The 16817-nt window shown below is 44.5% G+C and overlaps 1 protein-coding gene across 1 annotated transcript in view; it reads right to left on the bottom strand.

Annotated features, from left to right (window-relative positions):
* Positions 1–374: 374 nt before the first annotated feature.
* The window catches only part of LOC141164053 (E3 ubiquitin-protein ligase RNF213-like), a 102344-nt gene continuing 85901 nt past the window's right edge, over positions 375–16817 (bottom strand). The window contains exons 16-20 of the mRNA XM_073649217.1: positions 13461–13538; positions 13163–13360; positions 11991–12080; positions 9446–9624; positions 375–1241 (exon numbers count right to left, since the gene is read on the bottom strand). Of these exons, the coding sequence (XP_073505318.1) occupies positions 1097–1241; positions 9446–9624; positions 11991–12080; positions 13163–13360; positions 13461–13538 (690 nt within the window). The 3' untranslated portion in view covers positions 375–1096. The remainder of the gene's footprint in view (positions 1242–9445; positions 9625–11990; positions 12081–13162; positions 13361–13460; positions 13539–16817) is intronic.

The following is a 16817-nucleotide window of genomic DNA, read 5'->3' as shown; positions in this document are numbered from 1 at the left end:
CAAGTTCAGAGAAGAGCGACCAGAATGGTGACTGGTCTGCAAACCATGTCCTATGAGGAACGGTTGCAGGATTTGGGAATGTTTAGCTTGCAAAAAAGAAGACTGAGAGGAGACTTAATAGCTGTCTACAAATATGTCAAGGGCTGTCACATTGTAGAAGGATCATCTTTATTCTCATTTGCACAAGGAAAGACTAGAAGCAATGGGATGAAACTAAATGGGAGGAGACACAGATTAGATATTAGAAAAAACTTTTTGACAGTTAGGGTGATTAATGAGTGGAACAGGCTGCCACGAGAGGTGGTGAGTTCCCCTTCAATGGACGTCTTCAAACAGAGGCTGGACAGACATCTGTCTGAGATGATCTAGTGAATCCTGCTTTGAGCAGGGGGTTGGACCAGATGACCCAGGAGGTCCCTTCCAACTCTACCATTCTATAATTCTATGATTCTATGATTCAATCCTATTGAAAATTTATGGACAAAGCTGAAAAGGCTGCGAGCAAGGCGACCTACAAACCTGGATCAGTTACACCAGTTTTGTCAGGAGGAATGGGCCCAAATTCCGACCAACTATTGTGAGAAGCTTGTGGAAGGATATCCCAAACGTTTGACCCAAGTCATTCAGTGTAAGGGCAATGGTACCAAATACTACTGAAATGTATGGAAACTTTTGACTTTGCAGTAAGTAATAAAAATGCCTTAAAATATTCTCTCTCTCTCATTATTCTGGCATTTGGCAAATATTAAAAATTATGGTAATCCTAATTTACCTAAAACGGGAAAGGTTTATTCTGATTTCATGTCAGATATTGAGAAACACATGCAGATGTGTCTTTTTATATAGTGTAAACTTCTGGTTTCAGCTGTACATGATCTCTGGTATTCATGATGAATTAGAAAATCTGTTTCATGATTGTACACTTTATCGTAATCCCCAGTTTGTAATAATATCCCTATATATTGTTGGTTCTGATTATATAACTTTTCTAACAATTTTCATCATAATAAAAAAGTACAAAATCCTCAGCATGCAGCATTAGAGTAAAGTCTCTTAATCCAGGGAAGCTGGAGACGTCGCCGCAGTTATTAGGACTTTACAGACGATCCCACTTCTTAGCGGCAGCGATCTTCCAAGCGTCGATGCAATGGGCAAGTGCAATCTGCTCTGGAAAGTCGTTTTCCATTTCAGGGAAGGAGACATTTTTGTCATCAAGAAGAGGTCCGAGTACATCTCTGAGGCTGCAACCAAAAAGGTCAGACAGTTTACACAACTGATGAAACACAGGAGATGATGTGTTATTACAGGTGCATTACTTTTAAAAAAGAAACTTGGACATCTTATAATGACAGGCATTGCGCAAACTCAACCAGCATATCGCCAACTACGAGGACGGAATGGAATTATGCCAGTGGGCCCTAGGGAGCATAATTCAGAAGATAAAAGCTTGGTATTTATTGAATAGAGCATCATTTTTAATAAATGTCAATTACAAAACCATTTATTTCCACCTTTTCTGCTTGGTTAACAGTATTCTTTATCGTGGCACAACCCCTTTAACCCCTTTCTGGCCTATGACGTACTATTCCGTACCTGCGCCCTGGGACTTAAGAGCCAGGTATGGAATAGTACGTCATGGCGATCGCGCTCGCACACAGGCTGTGCAAGCGCGATCGCCACCGGATGTCAGCTGATTGTCACAGCTGACACCCGGTGCTATGTGCTGGGAGCGGTCCTGCATCGCTCCCGGCACATTAACCCCCGCAATGCTGCGATCAAAGTCGATTGCAGTGGCAAGGGGAGGTGATCGCGATACTCACCTCTCCTGCCGGTGTCCAACGCTGTCTGCTGTGGCTTCCCGGATGTTGCCATGACGACTCGATGTCGTCATGACAACATCCGGCTCACCAGACAGCAGGAGGATATTTTGGTCATGCGCAGTGCATGACCAAAGTATCTTCTGCATCTGCAGCGCTGACAGCCTGTATAGCACAGGGATGGTGCTCCATCTCTATGCTATACAGGCGATCAGAATAAAAAAAGTGAAAGTCCCATAGTGGGACAAAGAATAAAAGTAAAAAAAAGTGTTAAAAAATGAAAAAAAAAAAAAATTTTTTAAAAATATAAAAAAATAATAATAATAATCCACCAAAAATAAAAATATAATGTACCCATCAATAAATATTATTAGGAAAAAAACAAAACAATAAAAGTACACATATTTGGTATCGCCGCGTATGGAATGACCTGACCTATAAAACTGTCCCTAGTTAACCCCTTTAGTGAACATGATAAAAAATAAAAATAAAAAACAAAGCGAAAAACAATGCTTTATCATCATACCGCCTGTCAGGCAAAATGTATTTCTGCCCGAGTTTTTAAAAACAAGAGATGTCTCAAAGAAAAACCCCCACCCCCTATCCGTTTGTAAGAGAAGACATAGAACTGCAGTGCTGGCCCCCACCCTAAGAATTTTTATTCTCATCGTAAACCCTCAGTGCAGAGCAGCTTCTAGTTCAAAATAGTTATTCCCTCCAAAATTCTATTGTTTAGCTGGACAAACAGTTAATGTAGAATTTAATAACGCACAGGAATGTCACTAACCCAGGGACCACATTTTTGGAATGCTCACATTTTCCTGGTTACAATGATATATTTTTCATAACTGGGATACCCCCAGAAATCGAGGAAGTGGTTTCTTAGCTTCTGAGCATCATAGAGAGGTCCTGTTTAATATCCATCTGCATGAAAATTAGTGATGGCCAACATGATGTCTCCATCTTGGATGTGGGACCCCCCCACACCAAGATATGAAATCTGAAGGTTTTTATGTTCTATGCAGCTGGGTGGTTTCACAAAACCGAGCCCCCGTGTGAGGTAAACAATATGGGCGTTTCCTAATCGTTTGGCCCCTTTAGTAAAAACCGGAACGGCCATTTTCCAAGTCATTCCAACCAGGGACGTCAGACGCATGCCCTACAGGCTGCGTGAAGGAATCACATCTACTTTCCGGGGAGCCATCCCCCCCACAGAATCTGAGACCATCACCTTGTGAAGCAGGTTTTGCTATTACTTATCCCTTTTATTTTAATAACTGTTTATGCATATATGTACATTGTCTCTTTTGTAATATCTTGTATATCTTTTGTAAACACTGCCCCCCTTTTGGGAGTAAATCATTAATTATTTACCAGTTTCGTCCTTCTTGTCCTATGTCGAGCAAACACGTTCCTCACCCGCTAATTCACGTTACCTACCAGGTATCCGATCCACCTGTTAAGCGATCGGTGGTGGCAGCATACCAGTATTTATGTGATATTGTGGTTTGAGGGTGGCTGGTCAGAGGTATATATACGTTCCTGGAAGGAACTGGAGGTATATATACGTCCTGTCACATCACGTGCCGCAATAGTCGACATAAATTAGAGCAGCTGCACCCGTGCTTATCCTTGGTCAATACCGTGTTTGACCAGCAGAATAAGGGGGCGCCAGAGAGCTGCAAGGTCTGACCCAAAAGTGGGTGTCGTTTTCCTGACACCGCCAAACATAAAAAGGAATAACACGCGATCAAAAAGAAAGACTAATATAAATAAAAATGGTACCGCTGAAAACGTCATCTTGTCCTTCAAAAAACAAGCCGCCATATAGCTCCATCATCCAAAAAATCAAAAAGTTATAGCTCTCAGAATAAAGCGATGCAAAAAAATATTTTTTTTCTATAAAATAGCTTTTATTGTGTAAAAGCGCCAAAACATAAAAAAACGATATAAATGTAGTACCGCTGTAAATGTACTGACTCAAAGAATAAAGCTACCTTGACCTTTGGCATTCTAGCTGTTAATTTGCTGAGGTAATCTTGAGAAATTTCCCCCCATGCTTCCTGAAGTCCCTCCCATAAGTTGGATTGGCTTGATGGGCACTTTTTCGTACCATACGGTCAAGCTGCTCCCACAACCGCTCAATGGGGTTCAGATCTGGTGACTGCACTGGCCATTCCATTACAGATAGAATACCAGCTGCCTGCTTCTTCTCTAAATAGTTCATGCATAATTTGGAGGTGTGCTTTGGGTCATTGTCCTGTTGTAGGGTGAAATTGGCTCCAATCAAGCGCTGTCCACAGGGTATGGCATGGCGTTGCAAAATGGAGTGATAGCCTTCCTTATTCAAAATCCCATTTACCTTGTACAAATCTCCCGCTTTACCAGCACCAAAGCAACCCCAGACCATCACATTACCTCCACCATGCTTGACAGATGGCGTCAGGCACTCTTCCAGCATCTTTTCAGTTGTTCTGCGTCTCACAAATGTTCTTCTGTGTGATCCAAACACCTCAAACTTTGATTCGTCTGTCCATAAAACTTTTTTCCAATCTTCCTCTGTCCAATGTCTGTGTTCTTTGCCCATATTAATATTTTCCTTTTATTAGCCAGTCTCAGATATGGCTTTTTCTTTGCCACTTTGCCCTGAAGGCCAGCATCCCGGAGTCGCCTCTTCACTGTAGACGTTGACACTGGCGTTTTGCGTGTACTATTTAATGAAGCTGCCAGTTGAGGAGCTGTGAGGTGTCAATTTCTCAAACTAGAGACTCTAATGTACTTGTCTTGTTGCTCAGTTGTGCAGTGGGGCCTCCCACTTCTCTTTTTACTCTGGTTAGAGCTTGTTTGTGCTCTCCTCTGAAGGGAGTAGTTCACACCGTTGGAGGAAATCTTCAGTTTCTTGGCAATTTCTCGCATGGAATAACCTTCATTTCTAAGAACAAGAATAGACTGTCATGTTTCACATGAAAGTTCTCTTTTTTCTGGCCATTTTGAGAGTTTCATAGAACAAACAAATGTAATGCTCCAGATTCTCAACTAGCTCAAAGGAAGGTCCATTTTATAGCTTCTCAAATCAGCCACATATACTTGTGCAAGGGTTTTCTAGGGTTTTCTAAACATCCATTAGCCTTCTTACACAGTTAGCAAACAAAATGTACCAACTACTTAAGGCACCTTCCCTTGTAGGCAGGTGCCTCAGCAACATTAGTGTTTTGTTAGACTGCAAGCTGCTAAGTCTGTTGTCAAGTCCTTGTTCCTGTACCTGTCCTATTTCTCAGAACCTGAACCAGTTCTGCATTCTTGAACCTGCCTAGTCGGAACCAGTACCAGTGGCCATTCCGTCTTGTAATCCAGAAGCCGTACTATCTGAACCAGTACCAGTGACCATTCCGTTTTGTCCAGAAACAGCACTATCTGAACCAGCACCAGTATCCAGTTCTGCCTGGGACTCCGAACCAGCATCCCTGACCTTTGGGTTCAGCTGCTACTGAAGTGGACACTGCCCTGGAGTGGTACCTGGCGGCTACCTACAGCTCAAGCCTGACCTCACCATCAGAGGCTCCAGTGAAAACCAGGTAGCCGCTAAGTTATGCTGCTCCAGGGTAAGCCCGGCCCGTTGCGCAGTGGGTCCACACCCACCAGCGAGACATTTGTGATTCCTGCAACCATCAGAAGACATCTACTGAAGCAAAACTATTTGCAAGAAACTCTCATAAAATACAATTGCTTAAAGGGGTACTCCCATCTCAAAGATCTTATCCCAATGGTTAAGACGACTCATATAGTGACAGTTAGTTAGTTATCTGTTAGTGGTCGTAATCAACGATACCTAAGCTACTGCAATTCCCTGCACATGGGTGATGCAACATAGCGAATCAGAAGAACTATTTGCTAATATTATTATTAATACATTTACTACCTATTGGGATAGGATCTTGGAGATGGGATATTTTGGAATTGAATGTGCAGCTTCCAGGGCCTTTGTGTATATGGAAATAAATGCTATTATGAAGATTGAGTTTTTTTTAGTTGTTTTAAACACACTGCTATTATTCTGCACATAACTGTATGTAGGGTAAAATAAACTTTTGACTTGCTTGAGGATCACCTGGTATGCACATGGCAGTGCATTTTCATGCGTAAACAAGACTTGTGCTGCAGAGAACAATGACAGTCTATGTGCACAGAACGATCTATTACTAATAGCAAGGGAAGTGCGGTCGGCTTGTCTTGTGCTGCTAATCAGCTACTATGTTGCCGATCACCGGTCATGTACAGCCACTTTTCGGCCAGTGAAAATGCCCTGTACTCATAATGGTTATCAAACGAGTGGGGGTGGTCAAATCTAAAATGTCTGATCCTTATTTCCCCTCCTATCAGGAGAACATGAGGGGTTTACTGAGCTGCCGCCGTACAGATTTCTTAGTGTTAAAATGTGTTCTGCAGATAAAGTATATAATTATATAAAAGGGAAGAATTAGAAATTCTGTTTCTCTCCCAGTTTAAAACTGGTTGTATATGTAGAGGGCAGAAGGACTGCTCATTTTAAAAACTAAGCCAGCCCTCTTCTCTTTGTATGCAATGGCCATGACAGAAAATAATCGTTTCCCTATTTCAAGCAAGGAGTCTAAAGTGGAGGGGCCAAACTCAAAACCGAGGCTGCTAGCTGAAGATCGGTGCATATGTGGCGCCCTGCTGCGCATTGGTGCCACAGATCCCAGAGGGGTGCATGGACGGACTTCTCCACAAGAGGCCCTCATAGCATTCACACACCTCCACCCTACCACCTCAGACCACCAGAGGGAGCCCGGATAGGGATATATATAAAGGGAGGGTGGAGCCAGGCAGCTCAGTCTTAGTTTCAGTCAGGAGTCTAGAGAACAGTTTCTTCAGGGGACAGAGCTAGTTCCAGTCCTGCAGGAGATGAGCCTGAGAGAGGTCAGTCTGCAGTGGAGCTCAGCCAGTTCCTCAAGAGAGAGTTCAGACTCAGTGAGCTCAGATTAGTGAGCCAGGAGCGTGCCGATGCTCAGAGAGCGGCGAAGAGTAGCGAGGCCTACTGCCCGTGTGAAGCCTAGTGAGGACCCCGAGCGTGGCCGAAGGCGAGTGGAGTAAGCAGCATAGGGGGCAGAGGAGCTTAACTAGCTCACCCCAAAACCATTTACCGGACACCGGGTCCACCCCTACAGGGGGCCTATATACCCAGCAGGAATAACCGGAACCCCTGGAGAACTTTACGTCCCAGGTTCACCAGAAGCTGACCGTTATACTAGGGCCAGGAGTCACGGAGGCCCAAGAGACCAGGGAGTGTGATCTCCAACCGAAGGCCCTACCACCAGGTCAGCAGGTGCAAGACAGAGACCAAGTTAGGCCTAGCTCCAGGCAGGTCAGAAACTTATCAAGGAAAGGCAAGAAACAGGAGGCCCCACATCCGCTCACTGGGGAGAGTCCTGATATGCACCCTTCACCCTAAAGTACCCTGGACCGTGCCAGAAACACCACCAGTAAAGGTACTGAAGTGAACTGTTGTGTGTGTGCCTATTCTTCCTCTGACCCGGCTGGGTCCCCTCTGTCCTGCATCCTTCTCCTACACTGCCCTGAGGCCCCGCTCCACCTGTGGGGAGCCGCATCAACTAAGCTGCCTGAACACCGGCCTCAGAGGACTGTCGCAGCGCTGGTGATCCTCACCAGACACCACAGGTGGCGTCACAAACATTCCTTATCCCATACAACTTCCCCCCTTCTTTTAAGAGTGACCCAAGGGTTCGGGCCCGGGAGCCGGCCACCGCGACATCCCCCGAGATCAGGCAATAACAAGACCCGGGCGCCGAGTCGTCCCCATCCCCTGGGCGCGTCACATATTTGAACATCTATATATATAATTGTCTTATCCCGTCTGTCTGTCTGTCTGTCTGTCTTTCTGTCTAGGAAATCCCGCGTCGCTCATTGGTCCGGCCGCTGTCTGTCCAGGAAATCCCGCGTCGCTCATTGGTCCGGCCGCGGCCAATCAGCGACGCAGGATTTCAGAAAAAAGATGGCGGCCGTTAGCGGCTCATCTGCTGGACGGAGGTCAGCGGCGATGCAGCCGGGAGATGAGCGGCGCTAGCAGCAGAACTACCCCGACCGGCGGCGACGCTGACCTCCATGCGGCTAATGTCGGGAGATCAGCGGCTAGGACCGCTGATCTCCCGACGGCAAGTGTGAACGGAGGAACGGGGAGCGGCGCCGCCAGTTGGGATGCTTCAGCTGCGAGCAGCCGCTCATCTCCCAGCTGCGAGCAGTGGAAGTACCCGCACAAGCAGCGCCGCTCCCCGGTCCTCGCTAATACGACGCTGATTGGTCGCAGCCGCCGGACGTGACCAATCAGCGATATGGCCGGCAAATTTAAACGCCGCTCTGTTGATTGGTCGCGGACGCCAGCCGCGACCAATCAGCGAGATTGGCGCCAAATTTAAACAACTCTCTGCTGATTGGTCGCGGCCGCCGGCCGCGACTAATCAGCATTATTGGCGTCAAATTTAAACACCGCTTTGCTAATTGGTCGCGGTCGCCGGCCGCGACCAATCAGCATTATTGGCGCCAAATTTAAACAACGCTCTGCTGATTGGTCGCGGTCGCCGGCCGGCCAAGACCAATCAGCGATTTTGGCGCCAAATTTAAACCGCTCCCCGGTCCTCGCTAATACGACGCTGATTGGTCGCAGCCGCCGGACGCGACCAATCAGCGATATGGCCGGCAAATTTAAACGCTGCTCTGTTGATTGGTCGCGGCCGCCGCCTGCATCCAATCAGCGATTTGGGCGCCAAATTTAAACTCGCTCTCCAGTACTCACTAACACGGTTCGCTGATTGGTCGCAGCCGCCGGTCGCGACCAATCAGCGATATGGGCGGCAAATTTAAACAACGCTCTGCTGATTGGTCGCGGTCGCCGGCCGTGACCGCTCTGCTGATTGGTCGCGGTCGCAGGCCGCGACCAATCAGCATTATTGGCGCCAAATTTAAACACCGCTTTGCTGATTGGTCGCGGCCGGCGGTCGCGACCAATCAGCGATATTGGCGCCAAATTTAAACACCGCTCTGCTGATTGGTCGTGACCGCCGGCCGCAACCAATCAGCAACATTTGCGCCAAATTTAAACACCACTCTGCTGATTGGTCGCGGTCGCCGGCCGCAACCAATCAGCATTATTCGCACCAAATTTAAACCCCGCTCTGCTGATTATTCGCGACCGCCGGCAGCGACCAATCAGAGATATTGGCGCCAAATTTAAACACCGTTTTGCTGAGTGGTCGCGGTCGCAACTAATCAGCGATTTTATCGCCAAATTTAAACAAGCTCTCCAGTCCTCACTAACACAGTTCGCTGACTGGTCGCGGCCGCCACCCGCGACCAATCACCAATATTGCCACCAAATTTAAACACCGTTTTGCTGATTGGTCGCGGTTGCCGGCCGCGACCAATCAGCGATTTTGGCGCCAAATTTAAACAACGTTCTGCTGATTGCACCCGGTCGGCTGCATACATATTCTAGAATACCCGATGCGTTAGAATCGGGCCACCATCTAGTATAAACACCTGAACGCATATGATAGAATTTTTTGGAAATTGGACAACACTGTAATGTAACTTACTTCCAGGAGGGTCTGAAATCTTCGGCGCTGTTTGTCTTCTTTAGTTTTATAGTGATCATCTCATGCAGTTCAAGCAAAAAGACATTTGTTCCATTTTGCTCCAGGAAAACATTGAGTTGTTGCCGCCCTTCTTTGTTCAGTTTTGTTTTATAAACTTTGTCTACATCAGCAAAAGGATCCTGAAAAAAACACAATATTAGAGATGGTTTAGTCTCCTTCATTTAAGATGTTGAAAATCAATATTAGGTTGGTGAGGGTCCAACAACTGACACCCCAACCTATGTGCTCCGGCAAGGGCCGACGTTAGGGCCAAGCAGACTAGGCATCTGCCTAGGGCCCCCACTCACCCAGGGGTTCCCAGCCAGTAGCGTGCCACTAATACTGACACACCATGTGGCCGCTATTGGGCCCGTGAGTCAGGGGCCCCAATAGAACCCATAGGGTTAAATAAGGATTTTTATATACTTAGTTTTGTACTACAACCATATATTTTCCCTTATTTGTTTCTTTTTCTTTGCAGGTCATTAAATATGACTTTTGGCATTTGTGTTCTACTTTATTATTCTCCTTCCATATCTAATTTGTCTCACTGTTTTCTATTCTGTTCTTCTATATGTCATTTGTGCATTCATTACTTTGGTCTAGTCTTTTGCTTCTCCTGTTTTTCCCTTCCTGTTACCAGGGCCTGCATTAGGGGCAAGCCGACTAGGCATCTGCCTAGGGCCCCCACTTCCCCAGGGACCACCAGCCAGTGGCGTTCTGCTAATAACAACACACCACGTGTCTGCTATGGGGCCCGTGAGTCAGACCCAGTGCCAGCTCCCTCTCCCATCAATACTCCTCTGCCTCTGACGCAGCAGGCACGATGACGTCGCCACGCTGTTCCGGCAGTGGAGCTGCTGAGACGCGCTGCAGAGACCAGAGCACCGTGCAACGAGGAGAGGTAAGTATTGTAGTATTTATTTTTGTTTATATCAGTGAGTACATGGTGGCCATAATACTGCAGGACTGTGGAGACTGCATTATATTCTGAGGGAGGCTGCATTATACTCTATGGGGGGCTGCATTATACTTTGAGGGAGGCAGCATTATACTTTATTAGGGGGCTGCAATATACTTTATGAGGGGGCTGCATTACACTCTGAAGGGTGGCGGCATTACACTTTATGAGGGGGCTGCATTATACTTTATGAGGGGGCTGCATTATACTTTATGAGGAGGGCTGCATTATACTTTATGAGGGGGCTGCATAATGCTCTATGAGGGGGGCTGCATTATGCTCTATGAGGGGGACTGCATTATGCTCTATGAGGGGGGCTGCATTATACTCCATCAAGGATCATGGGGTACATTATACTAGATGTACTATACGAGAGCTGCATTATACTATATGGGGGCTGCATTATCCTCTATCAAGGACTATGGGGAGTGCATTATACTATATGGAGGAATATGGGGAGTGCATTATACTCTGGAGGGCTATGGGGAGTGTATTATACTATATGGAGGACTTTAGGGAGTGCATTATACTATATGGAGGGCTATGAGGATAGTATTATACTATATGGAGGGCTATGGGGAGTGTATTATACAATACGGAGGACTATGGGGTGTGCATTATACTATATGGAGGGCTATGGGGAGTGTATTATACAATACGGAGGACTATGGGGTGTGCATTATACTATATGGAGGGCTATGGGGAGTGTATTATACTATATGGAGGGCTATGAGCTGTGCATTATACTGTATGGAGGGCTATGGGGCTCATTATACTATATGGAGGACTATATGGAGTGCATTATACAATATGGAGGACTATGGGGTGCATTACACTATGCGGAGGACTATGGGGTGCATTATACTAAACAAGCAAAATGCTGCCTATTCATTGAGTGATTGGATTGTTTATGCCAGAACAAAAATCTGTGTTCTCAGCAGCACATCGCCCGGTGAAAACTGCAGATATGCTGCTGATAACATGATATGTATGGGGACAGATTGATCTATTAGTGATTGTTTTGTCCCCATCATTCTTCCTCAGCCGCTGTAAAGAGGCCGGGAAACAAGCGTCGAACGACTTCAATATTGTCGATCACGCTCGTTTAGCGGCCTGAACTCAATGCATGGAAATACAATCGAAATGTTTCTGTGTGATGGTGCAATACGTATGTGAGCATTTGGGGCCCCACTTTAAATTTTTTCCCAGGGCCCCACTTTGTCTAACACTGGCCCTGGCTCTGGCAGTAGCCAAATGTAAACAGTGTCTGGAGCAGAACAGCACGGCTCCATACATTGTTTAGTGACCACCTTATACCCCAGTAACTATAAAATAAGGCATAGTACCCCAGGAGCAAGCACTATACAATATATGGAGTCACTCTGTTCCACTCTTTCTATTTGGCCACTGCCAGATGTAAACAGTCAGGGTGCTGAATGTTGGACTCTATCCTATGGGTAGTTATCAATGACTCCCAGAAAATCTTTTTAAAAATACCGAACAACAAAATTTGTAGAACATTGTTAACATAAAGTTACATCTTACTCTTTTAAGGCGTATAAGGTGAACAGACTTCAGGGCAGTGAGTAATTGACAGAGTGCGATGGTGTTCTTCAGGTAGCAGCGCTTCAGAGCCTGCAAACAATGCAGAAGATTATGTGCAAAAATGTATTTTTTTTGCATTCACATTAAACTTAAATTTCTTGCCAACAATTCATAATTTTAAGAATGCCTCCACCAATTACATTCTCATTAAATACTCACTCCAGGCAGTATTTGGCTAAAGTCATAGTTAAAGCTTCCAATGATTCTTGTACGTGTTTTGTGCTATTATAGAGGTCCCTGCTGTTCCCTACTAGGTCTTACCTGAAACCTACAGTACTATGAAAGTATTGTCCCATGTAGCAGTGGCAGAAAACTATGCTTTCACTGCAGCCAATCTCTCTGTGGTCTCATGCCAACAACATTAGTATGACTCCTTTTAAGGGGTTGTCCACTACCTGGTCAACCCCTTTTAAGTGACGTAAAAGCCTTGTAAAATAGAGTGAAGTTAAGGCCTTGTAAAATAAAAACACCATATACTCACCTTCCCAAACTTTTGCCTTCTTGTGAAGTTGGCGTTGGGACTCCCAGGGCTTGTGTGACATTATTATGCCTTGTGAGCATAATGAGAGGCTAGCAGCCTATACGCTTCCGCTGATTGGTTGCAAAGCTCAGGTGGAATAACAATGTCACGCAAGCTCTGGGAGACCTAGCACTGACATATATGGAAGGTGCTAGTCCAAGAAGTGAGTACCTGTTATTAGTTTTCAAGGGGAACTGCTTAACTTAAAAAAGGGGTTGTCCAGGCAGTCAACAACTCCTTTACTATGTTTAAATCTCTTCTGCCTAAAAGTATTGCTTTTAAATAGCAGTTTAGCTTTTACCAGCCTTGGGAATGGTTGTCTATACCTAATCTCTAACATATGACTGCCTCAGTTACTGAACTGGAAAATTGGAGATAAAAATTGCAATATAGAAAATATGCAGCAACAGCAATTGACAAGAATCACAAACACAATATCATGGCAGATCATTCTTTAGTAATGCAGGCTATGAATTTGTCATATCTTGAATATTGCAAAGTTGTTTTTTGCATTACATGTCCCCAATCCTGGTACCCGGTAGATGCACGGGACTTCTTGTATATCTGTGTATAACACGTGTATACCACTGACCTCCAGGACATGAGCGCTGCTCTGGTCTTTCATTTGTAAGACATCCTCAATGTACTTTGTAATGGGAACTTCTGGATCTCCTCCAGACATTGACAGGAATCCCAACATGACATCAACGATGTTTATGGCCTCGCAGACATCGCTGAAGGTATTCAGGTCTTTGCTTATAAAGTCTATTGCGGAGTTTGGTAACGAAATCTATGAAAACAAATTGATTTACACTTATAAATTATCTCTGCAAATAATTTATCGTTACTGTTTATTCCTTTATTGTTGTAAGGTCTGCACAATACTCTACCAGCTCGAGCTTTTTCCTTACATCCATGAATAAGTTTTCATAGTTCCGGTCTTGGGTAGATATAATTCTTGGTAGACCCTACAATATCCGCAAATAAGAAAATACATTTGTGGTCAATATTTTATCTGTACAAACTTAAAGATTCATGTGTCAAATCATATATCTAAATTCTCACACTACATACTACATTACTGACTGTTCCTATGATTTAATTGTCACCTTTTTTTGGGGGGGGAGGTTAAGAAAATGTGTCAAATATTCTGCTAACTAAAGAATACAAGTCAGAGTTCTAAAAAATATATATATTCCAGAGTTGTGCCGACAAGAAGAAAAGCGACGCAGGGCAAGGAATAACATGTGCACACCCTGATTAGAAAGCAATTATCAAAATTTTATTTAAACATGATTAGTAGCAAAAAACTGCCCTTAGCAGCGACACGCGTTGGATCTGTACCTGCAGGTAATCCTCTGCTTCCCTGGTTATTATGTTATGCTTTATACACATGTGGTCAAAATTGTTGGTACCCCTCGTTTAATGAAAGAAAAACCCACAATGGTCACAGAAATAACTTCAATCTGACAAAAGTAATAATAAATTAAAAATCTATGAAAATGAACAAATGAAAGTCAGACATTGCTTTTCAACTCTGCTTCCACAGAAATTGTAAAAAAATTAAACTCATGAAATAGGCCTGGACAGAAATGTTGGTACCCCTGAAAATAATGTGACAAAAGGGACATGTTAAATCAAGTTGTGTTCACTAATTAGCATCACAGGTGTCAGTCAGTGGGCCTGTATATAGGGCTACAGATACTCACTGTGTTGTTTGGTGACATGGTGTGCACCACACTCAACATGGACCAGAGGAAGCAAAGAAAAGAGTGGTTTCAGGAGATTAGAAAGAAAATTATTGACAAGCATGTTAAAGGTAAAGGTTATAAGACCATCTCCAAGCAGCTGGATCTTCCTGTGACTACAGCTGCACATATTATTCAGAAATTTAAGATCCATGGGACTGTAGCCAACCTCCCTGGACTTGGCCGCAGGAGGAAAATTGATGACAAATCAAAGACGGATAACACAAATGGTAACAAAAGAGTCCAGGAAAACTTCTAAAAAAGATTTAAGGTGAACTTCAAGCTCAAGGAACATCAGTGTCAGATCGCACCATCCGTCGTTGTTTGATCCAAAGTGGATTTCATGGGAGACGACCAAGGAGAACACCATTGTTGAAAAAAAAAACATAAAATAGCCAGACTGGAATTTGCCAAACTACTTGTTGAGAAGCCACAAATCTTCTGGGAGAATGTCTTATGGACAGATGAGACAAAAATGGAAGTTTTTGGCAAGGCACATCAGCTCTGTGTTCACAGACGGAAAATTGAAGTATATGAAGAAAAGAACACTGTCCCTACTGTGAAACATGGAGGAGGCTCTGTTATATTCTGGGGCTGTTTGCTGCATCTGGCACAGGGTGTCTTGAATCTGTGCAGGGTACAATGAAATCTCAAGACTATCAAGGGATTCTAGAGCGAAATGTGCTGCCCAGTGTCAGAAAGCTTGGTCTCAGTCGAAAGTCATGGGTCTTGCAACAGGATAATGACCAAAAACACACAGCTAAAAATACCCAAGCATAACTAAGAGGAAAATATTGGACTATTCTGAAGTGGCCTTCTATGAGCCCTGATCTAAATCCTATTGAGCATCTTTGGAAAGAGCTGAAACATGCCGTCTGGAGAAGGCAACCTTCAAACACGAGACAACTGGAACAGTTTGCTCATGAAGAGTGGGCCAAAATACCTGTCGAGAGGTGCAGAAGTCTCATTGACAGTTACAGGAATAGTTTGATTACAGTGATTGCCTCAAAAGGTTGTTCAACAAAATATTAAGTTAAGAAGAACCATCATTACTGTCCAGGCCTATTTCAGGAGTTTCATTTTTTTTTTAATTCTGTGGAAGCAGGGTTGAAAAGCAATGTCTGACTTTCATTTGTTCATTTTCATAGATATTTAATTTTTTAGTACTTTTGTCAGATTCAAGTTATTTCTGTGACCATTGTGGGTTTTCTTTCATTAAACTAGGGGTACCAACAATTTTGACCACGTTTGTATATCCATCACCTGGATATATATAGCATATTGGCTTGTGCAGGCTGTACAGTCATGGCCAAAAGTATTGAGAATGAGACAAATAGTAATTTTTCCAAAGTTTACTGCTTCATTTTTTGTAATGGCAATTTGCATATACTCCTGAATGTCAAAGAGTGATCAGCTTAACAGCAATTACTGTACTTGCAAAGTCAATATTTGCCCAGAAAATGAACTTTAACCCCCAAAACACATTTCAACATCATTGCAGTCCTGCCTTAAAAGGAGCAGCTAACATCGTTTTAGTGATTGATCCATTAACACAGGTGTGGGTGTTGATGAGGACAGGGCTGGCGATCAATCAGTCATGATTAAGTAAGAATGACATCACTGGACACTTTAAAAGGAGGCTGGTTCTTGGTATCATTGTTTCTCTTCAGTTAACCATGGTTATCTCTAAAGAAACACGTGCAGCCATCATTGCACTGCACAAAAATGGCCTAACAGGGAAGAGTATCGCAGCTACAAAGATTGCACCTCAGTCAACAATCTATCGCATCATGAAGAACTTCAAGGAGAGAGCTTCCATTGTTGTCAAAAAGGCTCCAGGGCGCCCAAGAAAGACCAGCAAGCGCCAGGACCGTATCTTAAAACTGTTTCAGCTACGGGATCGGACTACCAGCAGTGCCGAGCTTGCTCAGGAATGGCAGCAGGCTGGTGTGAGTGCTTCTGCACGCACTGTGAGGCGGAGACTCTTTGAGCAAGGGCTGGTTTCAAGGAGGGCAGCAAAGAAGCCACTTCTCTCCAGAAAAAACATCAGGGACCAACTGATATTCTGCAAAAGGTACAGGGAGTGGACTGCTGAGGACTGGGGCAAAGTCATTTTCTCTGATGAATCCCCTTTTCGATTGTTTGGGACATCTGGAAAACAGCTTATTCGGAGAAGAAGAGGTGAGCGCTACCACCAGTCTTGTCTCATGCCAACTGTAAAGCATCCTGAAACCATTCATGTGTGGGGTTGCTTCTCAGCCAAGGGAATCGGCTCACTCACAGTCTTGCCTAAAAACACAGCCATGAATAAAGAATGGTACCAGAATGTCCTCCAAGAGCAACTTCTCCCAACTGTCCAAGAGCAGTTTGGCGCCCAACAATGCCTTTTCCAGCATGATGGAGCACCTTGCCATAAAGCAAAGGTGATAACTAAATGGCTCATGGAACAAAACATAGAGATTTTGGGTCCATGGCCTGGAAACTCCCCAGATCTTAATC

This window comes from Phyllobates terribilis, unplaced genomic scaffold (assembly GCF_046119375.1).
Source record: "Phyllobates terribilis strain yellow unplaced genomic scaffold, ASM4611937v1 Scaffold_10__3_contigs__length_209671492, whole genome shotgun sequence".
Classification (NCBI taxonomy): domain Eukaryota; kingdom Metazoa; phylum Chordata; class Amphibia; order Anura; family Dendrobatidae; genus Phyllobates; species Phyllobates terribilis.
Note: the sequence above shows the minus strand (reverse complement) of the source record. Positions and strands in the feature narration are given on the sequence as shown.